General features: G+C 47.5%; 1 protein-coding gene across 1 annotated transcript; it reads left to right on the top strand.

The window, feature by feature from the left end:
- The first annotated feature begins 7,134 nt into the window (after window positions 1-7,134).
- LOC102049138 (keratin, type II cytoskeletal 4) lies at window positions 7,135-12,502 on the top strand. The gene is made up of 9 exons (XM_027811204.2): window positions 7,135-7,596; window positions 8,333-8,547; window positions 8,869-8,929; window positions 9,587-9,682; window positions 10,274-10,438; window positions 10,525-10,650; window positions 10,896-11,116; window positions 11,429-11,457; window positions 12,024-12,502. Exons 1-9 carry the CDS (start codon window positions 7,135-7,137, stop codon window positions 12,500-12,502), a joined length of 1,854 nt encoding a protein of 617 aa, XP_027667005.1.
- Window positions 12,503-23,253: the final 10,751 nt, after the last annotated feature.

The following is a 23,253-nucleotide window of genomic DNA, read 5'->3' as shown; positions in this document are numbered from 1 at the left end:
ATAATTTTCAGACCATCTAATTCATTACGTAGTTTATAACGGGAAGTAATGGAAAACCTTAATTATTAGTTCCAATTAGAACAAGGTATTGGTATTCTCAAAACCAGACTTAAACACAGTCTAGCCGTACAGGGACATGTCCAGCCTTTCTGTAGTATTTCAGAACTGAGGTTTGAAATTGGAAACATTTGGCTTTCCTAAAACCAGCCTCAATACTTCCCAGTCTGGGACTCTCAAAAGAATGAGAATTTCTCTTTCAAAGGCCGGCGTGGCAAGAGAGAGGGCAGAGAAAATAAAGACTTGTTGTGTCTCCCTTGGCAGGGGTCCTCTCTGCAAAACCAAAAAGGTTTGTGATACTGAGCTGCTTGAGGCCCTCAGAGATGCCCGGGAGAAGCATGTTGAGCTGCAGAATGCCCTCCGGGAGGCCTGGGATGAGCTGGCTTGCATGCTGCGGGATTACCAGGAGCTGCTGAGTGTCAGGATGGTGCTGGACATTGAGATTGCAAAGTGTAAGACTCTACTGGAGGGTGAAGAGAGCAGGTGGGTACCACTACCACCATGTGGGCAGCGTTCAGTCCTCAGTACTCTTCAGCAGATACAAGGAAGCTGGAAAACACTAGAAATGTTAGTTACATGGTGAATAACCTTGAGACCTTCTCCTTCAGGATACGTCTTGGGAGCCCTAAAAGGTGTAAGCAAGCTCAAGGTTTTGTGCTTTCCTTCCAATATTAAACCATGGAGCCCTGGTCTGCAGAGGGAGGAGGAAGGCTGCATCCTCCCCGTGAGTGATTCAGCTTGTGTTTTCCCTGGACAGCAATCACCACCCCTTGCAACACCACCTCCAATCTGGGCAGTGGATCTGGTGGACTGTAGAGGAATGAAGGCAGTGGGTTGATTGACATGGATGATGTGCAGCTGTGGCTTGTCCCTGCAAAGTGGTTAAATGGCCCTGAGGAGGGTAGGAGAGGTGGCTGGGTGGAGGAGGAGCCTGGAGAAGGAAGAACCTGGGTGTAGCAGAAACAAGGAGCAGTGTGGTCTGGCTTCAGGAGAGTGGAGAAACAGCATGGACAGTAGAATCTGACCCACGGTAAAACCCTTTTGCTGTTTGCTAATATTGTTTATGCTGTGACAATTGGTGCCCCATGTGAGGCAAACTGATTTGGACTCAGATTGCAACAGTGGACAGCCCAGAAGATGCAAGTCCTCCTGTAGCGCTGGTAGAGCCTCCCTACCCAAAGGCGCTGGTGCTGCCACAGAGGGTTCACCTCCAGAAGCGCTGCCAGCTCTGCAGGCAGGTGGTGCATCCCTGGTGCTCCCAGGAGCGAGGAGTTTAGGGCCGGGGTGGGGGCCACATGCCACAGCTCAGCCCCTCTGGGCACTGGTGGGCTCTGCAGGGAGCTGTGGAGGGGCTCAGCTCACCCACAAGGGATGTGCTGGCCAGGGGTGAAGGCTTCAACTGGACCTGATGCCCCAGCAACACCTGGACCTAAACCTCAGCTGTGAGAGTTGAGACCACCAGGATGTAAGATATAAAGTAGGAAAATGAAAGCCCTGCTCCACTTTCAGCAGTAAAAATGTCCTCAGCACCACCTTACACACAAGAAAGAGTACTGGGTACAAGAAGACTGTAGCATCATGAAACCACATCAGAGAAGCTCCACCAGGATCACATCAAAAAAGGGACACTTAAAACATATTCCTTTTGATTTCTGCTGTTTCTTTAAAGGGCTGGTGGTTGTGCTGAGGCACTTACCTTGTTATCACCAATTCCTGCTTCCCACCAGCCTTCTTTTCCCCCCCAATTAAGCCTTTGCTATCTATCAAACAAGTTGTGATATTTAATTCGTAGTCCTTTCCCTAGAGTGCTCTGGGAAGTGTTTTTGGAAATGAGCTCTCTAGGACTCGCCATTTCATCAACATCTATCTGATGTAATTTTAGGCAAGGCAGTGGAGTTGTAGTGGTGAGACACGCAGGGTCACAGAGAGGAGGGGCAGGACTCCAGTGATGTTCTTTGTTCTCTCTCTTGGAGCAGTTTGGTCACCCATATGCAGGCAGGCAAGTCAAAGGAAATCGCAATTCAAAAAACCCCACATTTCACCTTCTGTAGTCAGCAAAGAGTAATTATGCTGCTTGGACTCCTGTTAGCTTCCTTGCTTAGTAAATCACAGAACCCTCACGTCTACCTTGATGGCTCAAGAGCTTTAAACTTTTTGCTCTTTTCCTAATAAATCGCACGGAGAGCAAACATGCTACCACTTGGTTTTTAGTATTTCCCAAGAACACAGAAATGCCCCATTGCTAAACTGGACAAGCCATCTCTGCGGATGAGAATCCTTAGCAATTAAGTGGAGGTGTCAGGGCTGCCCAGAGACCACGGTGTAGATCCAGTCTTTGGTTGCTGTAAATGACAGAAGCCTTGTAAAGTGAGCTTATTTGGGCTGATTTGCACCAAATTTGGCTCCTAGCCAATGCTATTCAATGGGTCTTTTAAAATTCACCGAGAAGTCATCTCAGCCTCTTTACATTTTTATAGCAAGCCTACCACAGAGGTGTGACAACAAAACACATTTTATAGGTCTTCAAGATCTGCTGTGAGAGGGTCATTATAGGGAAAGAAAAATCAGGAATGTACTTGCTTGCTTTTCCAGCATCGTTTTAGAAACCCTATGCCTGCCAGTTTAGGATTTCAAAACAGATCAAAGGGAGATATTTTGTTGTACCTTTGAGCAGATTAAAAAAAAGAAGCCAACATATTAGTAACGTAGATCAATCAGAAAGGGCTCGAGTGTTTTGTGATTAAACTGATGAAAGCCAATGAGCAGAACAAAGAAAAGAACTGTGCGGAGGCAATTTGGGCAGACAGGTCTTGTACAAAGTAGGGAATCCAGAGGGAAGGTCTTTCCTATCCGAAGCAGTTACCGCGATTCAGAACTGGAAGAGCCTTCTTTCCCCCCAATTCTCATGTGATAGGAAGCTATTTCCCAATCAAATATGAGGAGCACAAAAGAAAACAGGCGCAATCTTTAATGAAGAAAACCACAAGAAAGATTTGACAAGAAAAGAGCAATCCAGCAGCCGTAAATATTCATTAAGAGGGGTTTAAGTAGCTCATAAGGGTTATGATGTTCCCATTGATGGTCCCATCACTTTTTATGCGAGAGAAGAGCAAGTTGGGGAAATGACACAGAATTAGGATTGTTTCTCACCTCCAAACTCCCCCTTGTCACCATTTCAAGGGCTGAGAAGGTGATTTACCAAGTGCTTTACCCCAAACCTGTGACCAGCCTCTCCAAAAATCTGTGCGTTTTATCGGGAATTCAGCACCACATCACAAAGCTGCACAGAACAAATCAAACCTGGGCTGGGGCTTTAGCCTAAGAAAAGGAAAAGCTTATCTCCTGCCACTGAACCTGTTTCCCAGGAGGAGCTGCCCCACCTTCCATGGGCAATTCCTTCCTCCTGTACAGCTCCGAGGATCTTCCACCCAAGAAAACAGCCTCAACTGGAAGGGATGAGAGCTCCTGGGGATTTATAGGGAAATTGCTGTAACCTAGTAACAGCTGCAACTTTTTTTTTTTTCCCCTTTTCTAATCTTTTTGCTTTAACAGGCAGTGTGATGCCATCCCATTCAGGGGCCCAGATTCCTGTACATCCAACCATTCATTTCCACCGTGCAAGTCTATGGGAGGAAAACATCAACATGAAAAAGATCAAAACAAGCCTTTACTTTGTTGCAAGCCTCAGCTTTACAGGCGCTAATCGGCGCACGGAGATAGGGTATGTGCATACATCAGGGTCTGGGCAAATCTGGAGAGCGTGTGATGTTGTGTACTCTCATTAAGACTTCAAAGGCACTAAAGAAATTTGGCGCCCAAAGGGTGGGACTAATTTCACCTAACTTTAACCATCCAGAATTGGGGCGCCTGGTCTAGTTGTCTGGTTGTCTAGACTGTCCTCTAGTAGTCGGTAAGAATAGAGGCAAGTACCTCCAGAGCTGGATTCCTCCCACCTGTTTTAGCTGCCTATTTTAGGATGTGATGAATCACCGTCTGGAGATGCCTATCTCTTTCCATTAGCCATAGAGGGAGTCTCAAAGATGGAATTAGGATGCATGGCCAGTTTGATGGCTGAAGTCGGGAGGAAGGTGTATCCGGGCCCCTCATTTGATGAATTTTATGAGCAACATTCTTTGAAAATCCCAGCCTTGACTTCTAATGTAGAGCAGATGTAGGCTAATGAAGGAAAAAAAATACATTACCAGATTGAATTCCCTTGGCTTTAGGGTACAAAGGAATGAGGCTGCGCTAATCAAGATAGTTCTTTAACATCTCATGAATGACATTGATAAAAGTCTCTACCGCCCGAGAAACTGTGTGTATAAAAATACACATTACGACCCAATCTTGCATCCAGAGGATGGTGTTAGCACAAGCAGGTTATTGCCATTGTCCTATCTGAATGCAATGGGTTTTCTGGGGCTGTGGGTAATTACAGAGATGGAGCGCGGCTCTTTGAGGCTATCGCATAAAATGTATTTCAAGAGCTAGTTCGCATTCATCTCCAGAGGCAACTAACAAATTAGTGAACTTCACATGTTCTTATAATGAATTCAATTTTCAGCAGCACATTCGGGGGAAGAATGCTGACAAAGGGAGAGATTGCAAGTTGTCAAAATGACTCATCCAACCCCTCATCAAAATATTTTCCTTTTTGCTTCCTCAGTCCTTCTCCCCCTCTTTCTTTTTTTAAGTCAAAAAGAAACGATTTTTGCTTCAGAGTACTCTCCCTTTTCCCATATCCATACTCACAATAACACATTGACGATTCTTGAGGTCTCGTGTCCCAACACTCATTCCTTGGAAAGACCTAAAAGACATTAAAGCGAACCTTGTGCCTAGCTGCCTTCTCGCCGCAATGCCGGAGCAACAGGGATTTGGCTAACACAGAAATTTTACCCAATACCGGACAATTTCTGCCCAAGATCTCTTACCTATTGGGAAGCCAGTGGCTCTAGTGAGGCATTTTGGAACTGGGGCTGCTGCCGCACAGTTGGCTCACAGACGTTTAATTGCAGCCTATGCTGCGTTCCAGGTGTCTCCCATGAGCCGGCGTATGATGGGATGCGGCAGGGAACAGGCAACAGCCTTCAGTCTGACTTCTGGTCCAGGATGCAGCTTTCCTATGTAGAGCTGGTAACAGTGGCCTTTTGTGCTCTTCCCTGGGTTCAAATACACATTTCAGTTCTGATAAATCTTTGCTTTAGAACTTCAAGGACATGGGAAGTAACAACCTTTAGCTTGAAGTCTCTAATATTTGTTTTAACTGATATTGCCAACTGTGCTGGCAACCCAGCCAGAGCCGTGAGCCTAAAATACTGTCTACAGAGGTGTAATCTGAAAGTCATGCTGTAAATATGTTGAATTATCCCATTCGTATAGGGCAAAAGTATCAGTTTACGCAACTAATTTATGCCACCAGCCCCTCAAACTCACATAAGTTGCAATTATACCTTCAATTAATAGCCTTGTGAATCTGGGTGCTGCAGTCACGTCCTACGGTTTCGGTGTGCATGTCTTCTTTTTAAGAACTTGATACTAGAAGGTGTAATGTTTTAAGGAGGTTTAGCCTCGTTTTTATGATTTGCATCCCCCTGATCCTTGGAAAATGTTTTTGGAGGGGGTTAACGAGGATGAGGGAACACAGCTACCGTGTGTCTCCAGACGCCATCCTGTTGTATGCATAACGCAAAGCCTTCTTCAAGCATCACTCCCCTTTGGTCAGGAAGAGCTGAGGGCATTTAACTGTTTGCACTATGATGTGTTGTTTTTTTCTCCCAAACACATTACTTTCAAAGAGCTGAAAGAGCCCTATTGTTTTGACTTTCCAAATGTCAGTTTGGAGAAAACCTCGAGATGGCTGGCAGATAGGTTCGCTGTGTCACCTCCTTGGGCTGGCGATTAGGAGAGACGGAGATTCATCTTGCCAATGTGAGTCAAAGCCATCTCTGGTGGCCAGTCTAATCCACTCATTAAGACTTCCTCTGTTGATGCAGAAAGACCGGTGCCTGCGGAGAGTGAATCACCCCAGTCCCCCCAAGCACGGACCCAGGGGCAGTTTCTCTTGGAGGTTTACCTCCACTGAGTGTCAAGGACGTGTCTGGCAAAGTCACCCAACTTTCAGCCGTCACTTCTTGAATGAGGTGGATCTCATCAGGTTGAAATGCGCTACTGCTGTTCCTTTTTTGTTCCCTGTAGAGACTACCAGAAGATGAATCAGAAAGGTCTCTGACATCCAGCTTGGTAGAAGGTCCAGTATAGCGTGGGCCAAAGGTTTGCTTGTGTCAAATGGTCTTCAGGCCAAGAGTCTGCAGTGAAAATGTCACTGACTGCACAGAACATAGACCTGGTAAGCAAACTGAAATATGGCCCAGTTCTGGGTGCAACCTGCTCCGTTTTCGTGGTGTTTCATGGTGGGAAGAGAAGGTCAGCGTGAAATACTGCATGGGAATGTTTTTTGGGGGAGCATTTCGGGTCCTTGCATGTGAATCCAGACCTATAACTCAGTGAATCTGCTGGTGTTTCAGGAACAGAAATGATCCGTCCATCACAACACAACTTCCATGGTGTTTTTCCATGGTTGACTTTTTTTTTTTTTCTTCTTGTTACTTTTCCGCACCCAAAGATTGTGAAATTTACCCCCACAAAGTGCAAGCCTGCAAAACACGCCATGGTACACAAAACCCCATGAGACACAAAACCCCAAACGACACACTGCAAACAAATCACAAAGAGTTTCTTCAAAAATGTTTGCTAAACTATAATTAGCGTAAGTTAGGGGAACACTTCAAACCGTAATATATTCTAAGCCAACTTGCAAACAGAGCACTTTTAGATTCCTTTTTATTTCCTCAGTAGTTAGTATTTGCTGGGCTGTTTTGCATTTTGAGGAGCATTTATTGCTGCCAGGCAAACCAAACCCTTGAGCGCTTTAAATTAACGTCCTGATCCTATCAAGGCCAGCTTCCCAAATATATATAAAGGGGTAGCATCACTGTGACTTCAGCGGGATCTCTGTTCCTCTCCTGCCGAAGAGCTTCCCCTAAACGTTCATATTCCACCTTCAAATAAGCCACGATGAGCAGACAGGCGCCGACGGTGAGATCCGTCCTGGGACGAAGAGGCTTCAGTTCCGCCTCCGAGATTTGTGGTCGAAGCTACGCTGCCTCCGCCTGCCAGCCTGCCCGGTGTGGAGCTGGTGCCTACAGCAGCAGGAGCGTCTGCAACCTGGGTGCAAACAGGAGAATTTCCTACGTGAACGGGGTCTGCGGTACGGGATGTTTTGGAGAGTTCGGCTTCGGAGGTGGCGCAGGCTACAGTGGTGTCGGAGGAAGGGTTGGCCTTTGTGGTCCCAGGGGATATAGCATCGTGAGAGGGTACCCCGATCGCAAGGCTGATGGCATCCAGGGTATCTGCATTGATGAACGGCTCCTGAAGCCCCTCTGCGTTGGGGTCGACCCGCTGGAACATGAAATACGCTGTCAGGAGAAGGAACAGATCAAGACCCTCAACACCCAGTTTGCCTGCTTCATTGACAAGGTGAGTGCAAACCCACGCTGTACGTGCACTTCTCTGAGAAAAATAAAACACAACCAGCCTCCTCCAGAACCCTGATTGAGCTCCTGCATCACTGGGCTGGGTCCAGACTCCTGCAAAGCCACGAGGGTTCAGGGCGAGACCTTCTGTGTTCGGTGGCATTTGTGTTGTGGCCATGGCAGCACTGGGCTTTCTTGGAGGTGTCTCCTCTCTGGATGGCCTCAGCTCCAGGCTGGATTGCTCGTCACAACCTTGCTCCAGCTCAGCTAGAAGTTACAGCCCTGATGGGCTCATCTGCCTGTCCTGTATTAGAACCTTTTTCTCCCTTTGTCTTTTAATATAGAATGTTCGAAAAACATTCCCAAAGGCAAAGGAGCTCAATCTTGATTCAGGCACCTAAATGTTAAATGTCTAAGCCTGAGCTGTCACCTTAGAATCCTTTTGTAGAAAAAGCAGAGATGGAGAGGTTCCACCCTTTGGGGACTCGATTTCCTCCTAAAATACATCAGAGGCACCATCCAGAGGAGCTTTATTTCTATTCATTGGTGAGAAAGGCAGATGTAGACAGGTGCCTTCTAGATTTCTAAATAATTTTATGGTCACCATGGCACATCAGCTCTCACTCCCCGAAAATCCCATTCTTGCACCTGCCGTCTCACAGTATGGGGAGACAGTTAAATGAGGTGTCGAGTTTTTGCATTAATCTCTTTGTGAAGAATTTCTAATTTTTGCCCTGCAGGTCCGATTCCTGGAGCAGCAGAACAAAGTGCTGGAGACCAAGTGGGGCCTCCTGCAGCAATACGTCCTACCGAAGAAAGGGAAAAACCTGGAACTGTACTTTGAGAATTACATCTGCGACCTGCGGAAGCGCCTGGACTGCTTGTTGTGTGAGAAGCAAAAACTGGGCAGCGAAGAATGTGCCACGAGCCAGCTGGTGGAGGAGTTCAAGTGCAAGTAAGGACCCTCAGGTCTCCTCTAACTGTTGGTATTTCCCTTCTCCCCCGGTTCATCTCAGGCAACATCTCCCAGACATGTGGCACATCCCCCTTGGGGATGTCACATTCTTCTGTCTCACTTGCAGACTCTTTGCATTGTTAATGTTGTTGATGAGGAACCTTCTGATCTTGGGATGGTTTAATGTTTGGACGCTGATCTTACAGTGCCTGATGGCAGCCTCTGAGCGAGCGGAGGCTGGTATTTATGCCTGGTGGTTGGTGTCTGTGCATCTGGTCTGGCATTGCTTGCCTCAGCCCTTTTCTTTGCCTTCTCCAACAGATACGAAGAAGAAATCAACAGGCGTACGACTGTGGAGAATGAGTTTGTGGCACTCAAAAAGGTGAGAAGTTAAAATATACAGGAACCATTGTACCTATAACAGGTTTATTTGCTGTACAGCTTGGCCGGAACAGTGCGTTATTAGCAAACGCCTGGCAGGAGTGTCACAGGGAGCAGGACGAGGGAGGCACGGGGTCAGAAAAAGAGGCAAGTGCTAGCAGTGAAAATAATGTATCCTCAAAGCTTACATCACCAGCACTACAGCAACAGTTTTGTTACCCCAAGCGCATTCTGGAAGTGCAATGGGAGGGTGTGTTTGTGGAAGGGAGACAGAGTGGGAGAGGTCACGCTGGAATACCTGGTGTCTAAGACGCTGGTTATTTTCTGACTGTCTCTTCACATCCTTTCTACTTGGACATCAGAAAAGCAGAAGTCATTTGAACAATATTAAAAAAATCATGTTTAAATACTCATTAGTCTATTCTGAGTTTGTAGCTAGGTCTTAAGTAATAAACAAACTAATCCCTGTAAGTCACATTGGAATGGTTTTGTTGTCCTTTAGGAGACACTGGGGCATCTTGACTCACCGTCTCACACCTTCCTGCTCATGAAATCTTGTTGAAACATGTCTCTGTTTTATTGGTGCTGCCTCTGCCTTCCGTGTGTTTCTCCAACATTTTCAGCCAGATTGGGCTGGAACGTGTCTCCTCTCTTTCAGGATGCAGACTGTATCTTTTTGAACAAGGAAGAGCTGGAGGTGAAGGTGGATCTATTAAGGCGGCAGCTGGAGCTGCTGAAATGTGTGTTTGAGGAGGTGAGTTTCTCTGGTCCGTCCCGGGAGTTTGGTGGGGCTGGCTCATCCTTCAGGTGCTCCAAACTTCTACAGCTTGAAACCCCCCTTGGACATGTCTCATCCCAAGCCCTGAACACTTGAGAACGTGAAGGTACAAGGCTGATTTAATATTAACACAATTATGATGGAAATAGGGTGGTTCCCCCTTTCTTAACGCAGCTCAAGGTACGAATTGGCCGTGTCCTAACTCTACCCCTAAGAAAACAGATGTGACTGTCTAGTTACTCCGGATTGCAGTTGTCTGATTAGAGCTAAAGAAACTCCCAGCTTAATCCTGTCATTAACATGCTGAAGATGACAGGATACCAAGGGTTAAGTCACTCGGATTCCTTGCCCTTGATGTGGACAGAATTGCTGCAGGTCAGCATGTAGGTCAGCAGCTGACATGTGGCAACTCATCTAGCAGGGAGGATTTTCTGCTGAGCCAACCTGAGGGACATTTCTTGACTCGTTACATCCATCAGCGGAGCAACGTGGCTCTGTCCCAGCCCTTCCTTCACTACAAAGCCTGAGAATTGCTAACAGCTGACTAAGCCATTCCCCAACCTGTAGGAAAGAGCTCAGGTAGATCGCCAGCTATGTGACACTTCGGTCATCGTGAAAATGGACAACAACCGAGACCTGGACATGGAAAGCATCATCAAGAACGTTGAATGCTGGTACCAAGAAATAGCTCAGAAGAGCAAAGAAGAAGTCGATGCTTTCTACCAAACCAGGGTGAGTAGGAAGCCACCTGGGGGTCTGCCTGGCAACTTAACAGGCTGCAGGTCAAAAATGATGATTGTCTTGTGTCTTGGTTCCAGTTTCAGGAGCTGCAGGATAAGAGAGGCAAGTATTGCGATGATCTGCAGAGCAACAAGTGTGAGATTTCAGAGCTTACCCGGATGATACAGAAGCTGCAGTGTGAACTGGAGAACGTGAAGAAGCAGGTAGGAGAGGCCCAGAGGTGATGTTTCCAGAAAGAGCAATGTCTTGGAGGACAGCTCAGATACGGGGAAGGATAATGTGTTGGCCTTTGGTAGATGTAAGACCTGCTCTAGGCTGTAGTTGGAAAGTGTGTAGTTGAAAGGTGGATAAAGAGAAGGGATGCTGGTGGATTAATCCAAACTCAAAGTCCAGAAATTAGGAAACCAAGCCTTGGAGACACCTGCAGTGTTATCCTCCCCTCTGACAGGTATCCTGCCTGCAAACCTCCATTTGTGATGTTGAGCAGCGTGGGGATTGTGCTCTCAAAGATGCCCGGGAGAAGCATGTTGAGCTGCAGAATGCCCTCCAGAAGGCCAAGGATGAGCTGGCTTGCATGCTGCGGGATTACCAGGAGCTGTTGAATGTCAAGCTGGCCCTGGACATTGAGATTGCAACATATAAGACTCTACTGGAGGGTGAAGAGAGCAGGTGGGTGACGGAGACCTTGTCCCTTTTTTCCCGTATATCAGAGGCCACAATGATTAAAGCTCCTGAGTGGATTTTGCAGCTCTAGGATCTCCCAGGCTCACAGAAACTGGGGCTGGAGAGATGGCTGGAGGCCATACAGGCCACCCTTGTGCCAGCAAAAACAGTTCCTGTCCTAGGGATGGTCAGACGTGTTACAACACGGGATTAAGTGGGCTGGATGTATGGCTGGAATTTATGAGTAATGTCAGATTTCTGGATGTGCATGCAAGTGGTTAATAAGATAACGTGTGCTTCTTTTCTCTCCTCTAACAGGATATGTGTGGGGAACCCGGTGAGCGTGTGTAAGTAACCTGAAGGTTTTCAGCCATGAGGGTTTCTCATTTTAGGAAATGCAGTTTATGGAGTAGCATTACCCGTCTGCCCCAGCTCCCTTTGCCTCCCTTTTCCATTTCAGCCTGGGCTGACGTTGAACATTTAGTCCCAGAAATCTCAAATACCTCTGAATTAAAAAAAAAACCACAAACAAACAAACAAAAAAACCCCAACACCCACAAAAAACCCCAACATCTATTGGATGGAGGGGTGAAGGTCAAATTCATGACCTTTTTCTACTCTTGGAGGCAACAGCAAGCTGTCCTGGTGGACCCGCGAGGCAATGCACCGCTGTGCATTGAACCTGGGAAAAAGAGTGTGCCACCAGCCAGATGAGCAACGTGGGAACTGGGAGGATCTGCGAGGGGATGTGCTGGGACATGGGGGAGGAGTTGGAAGGAGCAGGGGCTCAGATACGTTGGACAAATCTAGAGGAAATCAGGTTTGGTTGCTTCTGTCACTCATGAAACAGCTTGACTTGTGAGAGTCTTCAGCTTTCCCCTCTAAATAATTAATCCTGCGGGCTGTCTTGCAGCTGTGGTCAGCAGCGGCTACAATATCCCCGATGACTGCGGGATGCTGGCTGCGAACGGGGCTGCATTTGGCTACAGCTCCCTGGGGAGACGCTCCGGACGACACAGCTCCCAGAATGGAGGATTCAGCTCCCGCAGCGCTGGGATCCACCCCAAGAGAGTCATTAGCTCGGTGGCCAAGCAGTGTGTCCCAGAGGTGTATTGTCAAGCTGGAGGTGTCAACTGCAAAAATGGGGGATTCAGCTCCCGGAGTGGGGGGTACCCAGCCCGTACCGTCATCAGCACGGGGAACGGGGGCTTGAATGCCAGGATGGGGGCTTGCCAGGCTGGGGGGGTGGTCAGCTTCGGAAACCAAGGCTGCGTCATCAGGCAGCTGGGGGGCCCTCCCGTCGTCGTGGCGAACAGCCCTGAAGTTGTGGGGTGCAACAACGGCGTGGTGGGGAACTATGGGGTTGTCAGAGACCCGTGCGTTGTTCCGTAGGGCCATCCATCGGCTGGGGAGGTGGCACAGCCAGCACCGTCGGAGAGCGACGCCGGGACGCGCGGTTCCTACCACTGAGACGATGCGGGATAGTTTCTCTGCCCTCTAGTAGCAACGTTTGTCCATTCCCACCCGTATTAGCATCAGATATTTACCCCACCAAGTCACGTTTTCAGAGCCCCCCACCCCAAGGCCACATCTAGCAAGCTTCTCCAGCAGGTGTTCAGCACAGTGTTATTTCTCTGAATTTATCCTGTCTAGATTATCACAGCTTTAAGGGTTTGCTTGTTGCATTGACTCCTCTCTCTGCCTTTTCCCATAACAAGCAGATTCATTAACAAAGTTCTCCCTTACAAGACACCTCTTTTTCTTCCAGCTCCTCCCAAAGCATTTCAGAAAAGAGAGTGATGATTTAATTTCCCCAGGAGGTGCTACAAAGAGCATGCTTCCCCCCCCCCCCCCCCGCCTTTTTTTTTTTATCCCCAAAGAAGAAACCCTGAGCTGCAAATTTGAGCTTAAATTTTAAATGAGGCAATTTCAGCTCTCAAAGCACCTGCTAGTCACGCTGCAGCCATAGGCTTTTTGTGGAATTTGCTTACAGATGAACACATAGTAATTTCTTTTGCTTCTGCATGTTAGGGGCGGCTAGTTCAAAGCCTGCTGATTTTTAGAAGAGCTCACCCCCCACCCCAAAATGCCAAGGGAAGTTACTGGTGCCTAAATCTGAGCTGACACCTTGTACTCATGTGAGCAGAGCTTCCTTTGTTGACTGCTCAAACTTCCCAGCTTTTCACTGTGCCTTCAATAAACTGCATTAAAGTACATCTTTCATCTCTGATTTTTTTTTCCATAGACGGTATTTAAAGAAATTACAGAACAGGTGAAGAAGTGCTCTTTCTCAATCTGTGGGGGAAAGAAAGAAACAAACAGATCTTTTGAGTCTCTTCAGGCAGTTTGGAGCATGGTGGGACTCAGATGCTCTCAGGTGGGAGAGCCCAGTGGTGTTCATTCTGGTTTATTCACCTCCTTATATCACATCGCCTTTAAGATATTTTACAGCCCAAGTAGCAACTGATGTGAAAGATTGCCAGAAACCTCCAAAATAATTCCGAGATCTGTAAGATGTCCTCCAGGACAAGTTTGCCAGCCTGTAGCTTTGTTCACCACTGCAGCCTCAGAGCAACACATTTGATTGGTCCTTCCATGTCACGGTGGTTGAATGAAGCAGATGCCACCACCGACCTTCTGGGCTCAATGGGCTTGTGACCAGGGCTGTGTGCTGCCAGAATCAGGTGTATTTCAGCCATAACCCCTTTGCTTCAGCGGCATTAGGGCTGACAAAGTGCACGACTTCAAAGGCAAAGGGATAAGTTATGAGTTCTCTTGGCTGTAACGGGGTGGGATCAACTTTGTCTCGGTTTTGAAGTCTTCTCTGTAGAGCTCAGTGTGTGAGCTGGTGGCTGGGGGCTGATTTCATGGAAAGACACCAACATTTCCATGGGGTGATTCATCTGACCAAGCACAGGTGCCTAATTTAGCATGAAATGCATCAAGCCCTAGACTGCATCAATTAGCTCTCTCCCGGCTCTGCCGGCAGCCCGGGGCAGGGGTATTAGTGCAGATGGAGACGTCCCCGTGTGAGACGCCTGCATGTACTCAGACGAATACACCCTGCCTGTCATCCGCTGGGTTCGCAGACGCTATTATCACAGTGAATTTCTTCCTGTCTCCAGCACATGAAGAATTACAGGTTGCACGGCACCACTAATCTCCCCTCTCTCACTGGGCAAAATTCTAATTGCAACCTAAAAAAAAGTGAATATTAAAGACTGGCGCAAGGAAGAAGATAAGCACCTTTGGGGAAGGGCATGCGATGTCATTTCTGTGCTACGGGTGAGGGCTGTTTCATCTGACTTTGACCATCCATATGTCAGACTGGTTTGGTGCGGTGGGTGGTCCTCCATGTGAGCCGGGTGGTCCTCCACGTGAGCCAGGTGTCCTCCACGTAAGCCCCTCTCTCAAACGAGGAAACCCAGCTCAGCACTTTCTATAACTTCAAAGTGGCTCCAATTAGATGAGACAGAGCCCACCTAGGTGGGTAATTTTGCATCTGAGCTTAACGCATTCACCGCCTGGAAACGTAACGTGGGAAGAAGGCAAGCCCAGTGCTCAGAGTCCCTGCTGAGACATTAGGCAGCTCTACTTAATTGCCTGAAACGTCACTGATTCCCTGTGTGGTTTCAAGATGTCACTCTGTGCCATGATGTCGTGCGCTGGTCGGCTCTCCAGGAACCTCTGTGGCTCCAAGTCTGGGTCTTCCTCGTGGCTATGGGGAGGCACGGCCACCCCTTTGCAAGCCACAGCCAGAACAACTCGGCTTGGCTTTATGTCAGCTTTTCACTGGGCTTTGCTGTTGCTAAAAAAGACGGTTGCTTGAGAAAGTGGAGGTGGAGAAAGCCACAGCTTTGGGACCTGGGGTTGCTGCTGGTTGACCCGACCACCCTTGCCCTTGCTTGCTGTCCCTCCATGCCTGGCGAAGCAGGAGCTGGCTTTGTGTAATGTTCCCGGGCTTGAAGGGGTGAAAGCCCAGCGAGCCCCAGGTTTGCCAGAGTTTTCCCCTCCTGACCATTACAGTTGGGACACCAAAGTGTCCCCAGATAGAAGAAGACACGAGTCTGGGCTGTCAGTTGCCTCATTCTCTTGCTTCAGGAGCGAATCACGGACAGGAGCCTAAAGTAGCTTCCTAACGTTAGCAAGAGCATCTCGTCCCATCCCAGCGGAGGAAGCGGTCGGCGACTGCCTAATTTCGATGGGAGAATAATTAATTATCTTCTAGTGGACTGAATAACAGAGAGAAGAAAGGAAGGAAGATGATCCCACCTCTTCCAAAACAAGGGCAGCTCCTTTCCTCCTCATGTTTGAGCCAACACCCCAATATTCTTAGCTATAATTTTAGCAAACCAAAGAGGAAAATGAAGGCTGCATTTATTTTTTTTGTGGCTACAGCTGAGCAGGCTGGCTCTTAAGATTTTGTCACAGTAGCAAAAGGAAAAGGTTCATCTCAAATGGCTTTCAAACTATTCATTAAAGCTTGTATTACAAGCTCAGGAACATTTCCTGGTAAGTGATGGCTATTTTTCCTTCCCACTTTTTTTTTTTTTTTTTTTTTTTTTTAATTTTGACCATTGTTGTGACTCATTTTTTGCTCTTCTTTCTAATAGCAATAATCTTAAATTAACAGTTGCTTTAAGTTGGGGAACTGGATTTTGTCGGCTAAGAATAACCAGAGAAAACCTTTTGATAACTGAAAAATATTTCTTCTCAGTACTTTTAGTAAAAATTATTAATAATTTAAAAATACCACTCCATTAATTTTATTCTATGAAATGCTTTGGGTTTGATGTTTTGGCTGACTGATACAAGCACTCCAGGCCAAAGATTTCCACAGTCAAGGAGGTGAAGAAGTGGGAAGAAGCAAAGCCATCTAGACCAAGGGCACGGCCCAGCAGGAGACTCCATCATCCATGGGGACAGATGGGCAACTCATAGGGTGCCCCCTCCAAAACCCAAGCCTGTCCTGGGCATGTTGCACAAAAAGCAGTGTGAAGGCAGGGATGACTCTACTCCTGAGTCAGGCAACCTCCTGCAAATACGTCACCACCCTTTATAAACCAGCATTTTCCATTTCGACCATCCTGTCCAGGGTGGAACGCTTCTCCTGTAAACTCATCTTCAAAAAAAGACAGCCTTATCACACTGACCCACTCACCCTGGACTTAATTTATAGACTAGAAAGGGCGACTCACCTTCTCCTAAAACATCTCTATGCACTAAATACATCAAGCCCAGACTGCGGGAAGAGGAGGAAGAGGTGGGACTCTTACAGAAACAGAGAGAAAGTCATCTCCGAGAAAGTCATCGCCACAGCGTGTCCCTGCAGAACGAGGCAGAGGAGATGGCACAACCGCAACAATCAACTGAAAGAACACACTTCAGAGTAAATATTTGAACTCGTAATTAACCCAAGTGGAACACATTAAACAAGAAAATGTTCTCCAAGCCAAGATCATCATTTAAGCTTTTTCACTTGCTCATTATGCTCCGTGTGTGTGTGATAGCTGTGATAATGTTTTTTCATGTCAAAAGCAGATACCAATTACCACCAGCCAAACAAGACCACGCAGGCTCAAAAGACATTTATCTCATCCAGTCGTGCCCAATGTAAGGGATATTTTCAAAGTCTGCCACTAGACGGGCTCTTTCCCTTCCTGCTCTGCCCCTTTCTTCTCTCCCTACCTGGAATGAGCTGAAGATGCTTGACCTCTGCAGTCTAGCACCGGACGATGGGTCTTGGCAGCCTTTTTAGCTCAGAAGCAGCAGAAAAGGCAAAAGCAAACTCATCCAGCCTTTGATTCCGTAGCAACAGCAAAAAATCTGAATGGCTCTGCGGGAGCAAGGACCCTCTTTGGTCCCTGTGCAAGCCTATGGAGACCTTGGTGGTGGACCACCCTGGGAGGCAGCAAGGGGGCACGAGGTGTGGCAGCACGTACCGTAGTTTTGGCTTTAAAGATCTCAGAGGTTGCAGGGACCCCTGTGAGGGCTGGAGTTCTGGAGCTGATAGCAACAGAGGAGCTTGCAGGATGAATCACGGTGGTGGTGATGAGCCTGGTGCCACTCATTCTGCAAGCAGTGAAAACAGTCAGAGCATCAGCAGAGGTGAAAGCCCCCAGTGCTGGCATGGCTCGGGAGCTGAGTTATCTGCAACTATGAAATACATAGATAAAGAAGAGAGAAAACACACCTGCTTTGCTGATAAGGTAGGAGCAGGAGTTTTGCTTTATTCCATGGTGAATTCTTTCCCAGTCAACCCCAGCCACATCAGAAAGATATGGTTTGGAATATCCCACATAAAAAAAAAAAAATCAACCTGAATAATTTCAGCTTTTTATCCTAGGTGTTAATAAAAGAGTTTAAATAGCTCAGAATTTCCTGGAGGACAGAAATGGCATTTTTGTGACCTGACAAAGAAGATGTAGATTTATAGCATTTCTTTTTTTACTCAGAGAATTATTATCAGGGATCACTTGCTTTTTTTTTTCTTTTGTTTTCCTTCAGTGATCCAATTTATAAGCTGCGCATCCAGCTCCCAGAAAGCACAGTGGTTTTATTTGCCATTTCTGACCCCTGGACCAAACGAGATGGTCTAGCTCCCCTCCCGATACCTTGCTTTCTGTTCTTTAATGAACATACCATTGACTATAATTATTACTGCGTTCTTATTATTCCTAGCACTCAGAGCGGGCAGCCAAGTGGGGTGTCTTGTGGCTGCACAGAAGGAAAATCTGAGGCTGTGTATATATATATATATATACATATATATATATGTACACACACATCTGCAGCCCGAGGAAGTGGATAGACACTTTGCATGGCAGGTGGGAAAAAATGATACCCAAAGAGCCTGCCACAAAGCAGATTGTGGATAAATACATGTAAGAAATTAGCCAGTAATTAGTTCCTCCTGTGAACACTCATTCCTTGCAGCCAGACGGCTCCACAATCCACGTTATACTCAAAAGTAAGTTGTTTCTTGTGATGTGGTCAATATTAGTAACGGGAGGGAGGGGGAAGGTTTGAGTCAGAGGTCTCTCTGGAGAAAGGATTGATCAGGGCAGGAGCAAGAGATTCTGGGCTTGTGGTCCAGGCTCAGTGTGTGGGTGGAGGATTCTCCACCTCCTTGGGTGAGAGTGGTAGAGGATCCTCCACCTCCTTGGGTGAAAGTGATAGAGGATCATGATGGATCTTCCCCACCTCTGCTTAATACAACTTCTTTTAAGATGATTTTAATGGAAACTCCAATTTTCTTTGGATGCGTCAAATCAGCTGCACTGGAACAAGGTGAACGTTGAACACTTTTTGTTTGGTGGCTGAACCAAATCCGTGGGTAAATTCTGACCTGGCTGTCCCTAAGTATTTTGGGAGTTCAAAGATTTTCTTCCACACTGAGGAAACCTTTGCAGGTCTGCTCTTCTCCAAACACAGGCTAGCAGATTTAACTTTCCTTCTCCAGTTTTGCTAGGCTTGTGTCATCGAGGTGGCTCGAGGAAACTCCCAACCGCAGACGACATGATCTGCGAGTCTGCTGAGAAGAAATGAAGGGCACCCAAACCCAAACCAGCCATGCAAACCGACTGGCTAGTTGGGTGTGAGCTGCTGGGTGTCTGCATGCAGCTGGTCCCGCGTCAGCTCCTGAGGAGCTGGACGGTGCGCGCCGTGCCACGACAGACCCATGGGGCAGGGTGTCTTCAGAGCGGCAGGAGCTGGAATTGCTGAGATGTGTGTTTGAAGAAGTAGCAATTCCTCCCTTTCTGACTGCAGGGAAATGCAAGTTATATTTTTTTCCTGGAAACACCCTCGTCTTTAGCACAGTTTGGAGCAGACGGAGCAGGGTTTCAGACCTGGACCGTCTACTTATCCAACCTATTGACTAATAGGGCTTATGTGCTAGTTGCACATGGGAACAAAAATCCCACCGGTATTCTTCAGGTGAACCCCAACGGGGAATCCTCTGTCTATACCCAGCGCTTACTGGCCACAGTCCAGTTTAGTAGGCGGATTTACCCTTTTTTCAGGATTAAAGGAGGCTCGGTGTATTCCTCAGTGGTGAATCACTCCGGGTCAGATTGTAGCTGCAGGATGAAGACTCACATTATACAATTACTTCTGCATTTCCCCAAAAGTGATGCAAATGAGGGGGAATCGCTCCAGACGGCAGCTTTTTGCAACCTTTAGGCACACACTTTGCAATGCCTCTGTCACTGTGCAAATGGACAACCGCTGGGACACAGGCACTGTCAGGAACCCTGGTGCTGAGCAGGGCACGGAACACAGCAGGCATCAAGGATTTGTACCATCAAGAGCCCCTCAGCTGCTCAGCACCATTGCACAAGAGCAACTGCCCGCTCGGAGGAGCCCAGATGTTGACCTAGAATAGCATAGGAAACAGAACCTCCACCAGCTTTCTTGAAGTGGGCTTTTTTGTACAACAGAAATTAAATTAACAGTGTTATTATGTGAAGAAAGCAGCCAGGTGGAAGGTAGTGGAAGCATAAAAACCTTTTTGCATTTTAAGGTGCTTTTCAGTTCTGGGTTGCACTGGTTTTGGCTGGGGTAGAGCTAATTTTCTTCATAGTCACTAGGACGAGGCTGTGTTTTGAGTCTGTGCTGGGGACAGCGTTGATTACTCAGGGATGTTTTTGTTATTGCTGAGCAGCACTTACACAGGGTCAAGACCTTTTCTGCTTCTCACCCCACCTCACCGGCAAGCAGGCTGGGGACACAAGGAGCTGGGAGGGGACACGACTCACCGAAAGGGTGTTCTATGCCATATGGCACCACGATCAGCATGTAAAGCAGGGGGGAGCAGAAGGAAGGGGGGGATGTTTAGAGCAATGGCATTTTGTTTTCCAAGCCCCCATCAGGCATGCTGGAGGGAGTCCTGGGGATGGTGAGCCCTCACCTGCGATGGGAAGCGGTGTATGAGTTTCTTGTTTTGCTTTGCTTGCGTGCGCTGCTTTTGCTGTACTTACTAAACTCTCTTCATCTCAACCCACCAGCTTTCTCACTTTTACTCTTCAGATTCTCTCCCCATCCCACCGTGGGGGAGTGAGTGAGCGGCGGTGTGACGCTGAGCTGCCGGCCGGCATTAAACCACGACATGGGGTCAAGAGGACCCAGTGCACCTGAGAAACAGAGTCTGAATGCTCAGCACCTGGGACCTCTGCCTTTGGAGAGGAGACCATGAGCTTGCCCTGCAGTGCTTGGCTTGTGATGGTGATGAAGGGTTTGGGTGGGAAGGAGGTGCTAAACCTCTGCAGAGCAACAGGCAATTATGCCAAACCCAGTAGCAATCTCATAAAGCAACTGGTTCTCTTTATCATATACTCTTGGAGTAACTTGAAAGAAGTCACTCAAAGGGGGTATGACGTTTTGGGGACAGTGCGCCTCGGGTGTTTGTCAGTCCTTAATTGAAATGAGGACAATGAAGCCACAGTTGTCGTGCTCAGTAATTAAAGGGAAAGTAAAGCCATCTGTCTGTCCTTTGACAGGTAGCCTGTCTGCAGACAGGTATTTGTGATGCTGAGCCTCGTGGTGACGGCATTTGCAAAAACACCTGGGAGAAAAACCACCAAATGTTTTCTATGTTAAGCCAAGGAGGAGCTGGAATGCCAGGTGTGCAATTATTAGGATGTCTTGAACACCAAGCTGGCTTTTGGTCATTGAGATTTCCACATGCGTGCCATTTCTGGATGCAGAACAAGAGAGGCAGGTGCTTAACACTCCCTGGTATCACACGCAGCGCCCGACAGGTGGATTACCCCATAGGATATTCAAGCAGAAAAAGCAACCACATAATAACAAGAACAAAGAGAATAACGAGGCAAAACACCGATGCGTAGATGTTGCTTCAAGAAATTACTCTGGAGTTCCCCAAAGGAATCTCCTCAGCATCCCCACTGAGCAGAGGAGGAAGACAGGTGCCTGATGGATCAGGATCACCTGGGTACAGAGCTAAGAGTAGCTGCTAAATGAAATCGTGAATTTCTAAGATCCCACTCAGTGCAGTTTCTTCTGAAAGTTGCAGATTTACCTAATAACGTATTTCCTTTTATCCTCCAACAGAGCGTGGCCAGGGAGTCTTGTTGGCACAGCTATGAAAAATCTGATTCCCAGGAAGATTTTCTCTTTTCCATTCCTCTATCCTGGTTTTGGCTTTCTTTTACAGTTGGTGAGCACTGGGTTTTCCTGCAGCGCGGGTTCCCAAGTCTGGTGCGAAGGACAGTGATAGTGGCCCAGTTGGATTTCAGACTCAGTATGGGACTTCTCCAGCCATGGAGGAAAGAGTTCCTTAAACCAGGACATTTAGGTCAAGAAGGGAAGGAATCCACCTTAGAAACACTGTGAAATCAAAGCGTGACTGTGCATCTCCAAAGACATGGTGATCTGGTGTGCTGGAGGACATAGCTGTGGCAGAGGCGCGTTCAGCTTTGGGAGGAGGGGTTCCAGTCCGGAGGTATAATCATGACCGTTGCTTGCCTTCATCTTCCTGAATGTGTGGCTTGCTAGCAATCCAGCGAGTTAATCTCTGGAAATGGAGGTTACAACCCTATTGGCTTGCTGAGCTGGGCAAATAAAAGCTGTGGTGCCCGACGTTTCAGGTGGGTGCTCTCCAGGGTAGGTCGCACCGGGGCTCTAGGTACCTCTGGAAAGGGTGTTTCTGAATGTTGGGGCTGTGATGAATAGAAGTCGGTTGCAAATTCCTCTATGACAAGTACTGCTCTTTATCTCTAGTTAACCCAGTGGAGACACCCATAATACAGAGTTATGCACTAAGCTGCCACCTCTGGAGTGACACATCCCGAGTTTTTTTGCATGTTGGTGGCGAAATGAATCACAAAAGTGACTCCAACCATTCATTACGATAATAGGTATGTTCTCGAGAAGCTGTACCTGCTGTAATCTCCTTAATCTGAGTGTCCATCTGGAAAGTTTAATGAATAGGTGCCCATAAACACAGCATTGTTATTTCTCCTGGGTCGTATTTGTCCTTTTATTTTGTGGAGGCTGGTAGCTGTGTACAGATACCACCTCTGCTCTTGTATCATGCCCCCGTGGCCCTGCAAAGCATGACTCCTTGTGTCCAGGTTCTCCTGCGCTGGTGACTTTAGAAAACAATCTTTTGCTTGATGATATGAAACTTTCTTATTGACTATTCATGGAGCCCATGGCTCCAGCTTCAACTCGGTGACTCGTTTTTAGGTAGCTGGATTCAGCTAAGAGGACTCCCACGCTGGAAGTGGTTTTAGTCTTCAATGTTATCTCACCTGCCAAGTCATTTTTACAAGGCCAGTCATAGGGTTCGCTCTCTACTGAACGTCTCTCCTTGTCCCTCCCTGAGGAGTGATGCTTTTCAATTCAACCCAGCACAGAGATCTTATTGTTGATAAAAGCTGCATTCTCTGCTCTGCTGCCAATAAACTGCACACAAGGTTTGTGCATCGCCTCTACTTCACTTTCATTTTTAGAAGAAACCTGTTTATAAATTTGCAAAATTATTTCATTAACCAGACGCACCAAACAGCTTGTTTCTTCAGTCGCTATTATACGTACTCGTGCACACGCAGACATGGATTTACAGACCTATCGATGGGAACTAGTTGAAATTCAGTGGCTGAATTTCCCTCCTCCCACACTCTCCCTGTTCCCTCAGCTGCTGGAGGGCATCTCTGCAGTCCCTGGCTGCCTCGGTGCAGGAAGGAACATGCTTTCTGGTTAAAAAAGCCTGTACCGTAGCAGAGACAACTGTCCTGTCAAACAGCAGAGCAGCTGTCCCAGCCTCAGGACCCGGTGTGGTTCTCCTGGCAGCTTCTTACTGGGTTTTCCCACCTCCCCCAGCACAAACCTTCCTCGCGCCCTCGGCCCCCTCCTCAGTGACAGTTCCCTGGTCCTGGCCAGGGCGCTTTCATCGTGACCCTGCCACACCGATTCCACCCCATTACTCAGAGCCCTAATAGTCCATCGGTCCCTGAGCGCTGGCACGAAGTTGGTCCGATGATGCAAAAGAGCCTTTACAAATTCCTGTGCAAAGGAGGAACATTTCAAAGGAAGGGGGTGGACACCTGTGGTGTTTGCTATGAAACCTATTTGTCTCTTGCAAAATAAGAACGGTAAATAAGAGCTATGAAGGAGGG

The sequence above is a fragment of the Falco cherrug genome, chromosome 19 (genome assembly GCF_023634085.1).
Source record: "Falco cherrug isolate bFalChe1 chromosome 19, bFalChe1.pri, whole genome shotgun sequence".
NCBI classification, from domain to species: Eukaryota; Metazoa; Chordata; class Aves; order Falconiformes; family Falconidae; genus Falco; species Falco cherrug.
The sequence above is the reverse complement of the archived record's forward strand: the minus strand, read 5'-3'. Positions and strand labels throughout refer to the sequence as shown.